At 61.2% G+C, this 1914-nt stretch overlaps 1 protein-coding gene across 4 annotated transcripts in view; it reads left to right on the top strand.

Moving 5' to 3' along the window:
- ACSF3 (acyl-CoA synthetase family member 3) overlaps positions 1 to 1914 on the top strand; it is a 63533-nt gene that overhangs the window by 53645 nt on the left and 7974 nt on the right. For all 4 annotated transcript variants that reach the window (XM_017513924.2, XM_037733252.1, XM_017513925.2 and 1 more), the window contains 2 exons: positions 396 to 530; positions 1011 to 1119. In XM_017513924.2, coding sequence (XP_017369413.1) covers positions 396 to 530; positions 1011 to 1119 — 244 coding nt within the window. The remainder of the gene's footprint in view (positions 1 to 395; positions 531 to 1010; positions 1120 to 1914) is intronic.

Below are 1914 nucleotides of genomic sequence, written 5' to 3' on the forward strand. Positions count from 1 at the left end.
TCACCCCGCACACCCTGATGCCCGTCCCGAGCGAGGGTCAGAGCTTCAGATCCTGTGCTTGGTGTTGAGAAAAGGCCACACATCCCACCCGTGACCGGTGGTTACCGACGACAGTGACAGAAACGGGCTGAGCTGACTTGCTAACGCAGGGTGTTTGCAGCCCACAGCCCAGCAGTGCTTCTGCCACCTCCTGTTCCGAGCAGGCTCTGGGCCCACTGCTCACCTGCCCCTGGAGGAGGTACATACGGCTGAGGGTGGAGAGGGGCAGACCCCATGCCGTGGCACAGTCCCACCTCGGGGTGCACGTCGTGAGCTTCAGGAATGTGGGCTTGCCTGGCGTGGCTGCCTCTGTGTTGCGGTTGCCATGGGGGGTAACCAGAGCCCCCTTTCCTCAGGGGACACCGTGGTGTTTAAGGACGGCCAGTACTGGATCCGAGGCCGGACCTCGGTGGACATCATCAAGACTGGAGGCTACAAGGTCAGCGCCCTGGAGGTGGAGCGCCACCTGCTGGCCCACCCCAGCATCACAGGTGCGTGGCCAGATTTGCACCGGGGAGGCTGAGCTAGACGGGTGCTGCCTTCCACAGCTGCGTTTCAGAGGATTGCGGGTGAGGCAGAGGTCCCTGTGATGCTCGCTTCTGCTCCCTTCCCCGGCCGGGGCACACAGGGCTGCTGGGGCACAGCCTGATCCGTGTTGGAGCTGCCGCCCACGTGCCCACAGGGGCTCCCAGGCCTGGTCGGGCGCAACTGGCATCTGCATGATGCCCCTGCGGGAGGGCAGTAGGGGGAGTGCAGAGAGCCAGGGGTGGGAAGGCGGAGCCTGCGTGTGCCCAGCGCCAGATCCACCGTGGGGAGCCCGCCCGCACTCCTGTCCCCGCAGGACCAGCCGGCACCAGGACGGGCTCCAGGGCTGCAGCCCGACGGAGCACTCCCTGTGCATCCAGGCACTCTTCAGCCTGTGAGTGGCACTGAGGCGTTCCCTTGTCCCCATACTGTTCTTCTGTCTGCAGATGTGGCCGTTATTGGAGTTCCGGACATGACGTGGGGCCAGCGGGTCGTTGCTGTGGTGGCTGTTGGAGAACACTCACTGTCCCACAGGGAGCTTGAAGAGTGGGCCAGGTAGGGCTGCGCGGGGCGGGCGGGGGCATCTGTGCGGTCTTGGTCCGGGGGTGAGGGCAGCCCTAGCTCTTGCCTCGTTCAGCGGTTCCAAGCTCTTGTCCTGGGTCCAAGAAGTATGAGGTTACACTGACAGTTTGATGGGTGAGGAGGGTGGATAAGAATCTTCCTGAGCGATGAATTTTACTGAGTTCTCAGCAGAGAGAGGATGTGAGGTCGGCCACACAGAGTTGGGTGTGGCTGGGTCCACGGCTTTTTTGGGGCGCAGAATGGGGAGGGGCACGCTGTAGGTGACATTGGAAAAGGACATTTGGTTGGTTAAAAAGCATTACTCAGAAAGAAACAGTTGGCAAAGAGTGGGCAAACAGGAGTAGAAGTTCTTGCTCTGGGCTGCAGGTTCCAGGCTGTGTTTGGCTTGAAGATTGGTTTCAGTGGGGCCGGCCCTGTCCATCTGGGCATTTGCCTGCCTCCTGTTGCTGTCTTAAAGAGCTCCCCGAGGCAGTAACTTGTAAGAAAAGAGGTTTAATTGGCTCCCAGTTCCGCAGGCTGTAAGGAAGCATGGCTGGGGAGGCCTCAGGAGACTTCCGGCACGGTGGAAGGTGAGGCGGAGGCCAGCACGTCCCACGGGTGGAGCAGGACGAAGAGCTCACCTAGGGCAGATTCCTTCAGAACAGACATTTGTCTCTGTTCTGCTCCTCTCCGTTCACACCCTCCCTGCCTCCACCCTGACTCGCCTGCTCCTGAGCACTGAAGGGAGTTTTGGCTCGGCAGCTGTGACTCCACAAAGAACAGGAACCC

The sequence above is a fragment of the Cebus imitator genome, unplaced genomic scaffold (genome assembly GCF_001604975.1).
Source record: "Cebus imitator isolate Cc_AM_T3 unplaced genomic scaffold, Cebus_imitator-1.0 Scaffold509, whole genome shotgun sequence".
Taxonomy (NCBI): Eukaryota; Metazoa; Chordata; class Mammalia; order Primates; family Cebidae; genus Cebus; species Cebus imitator.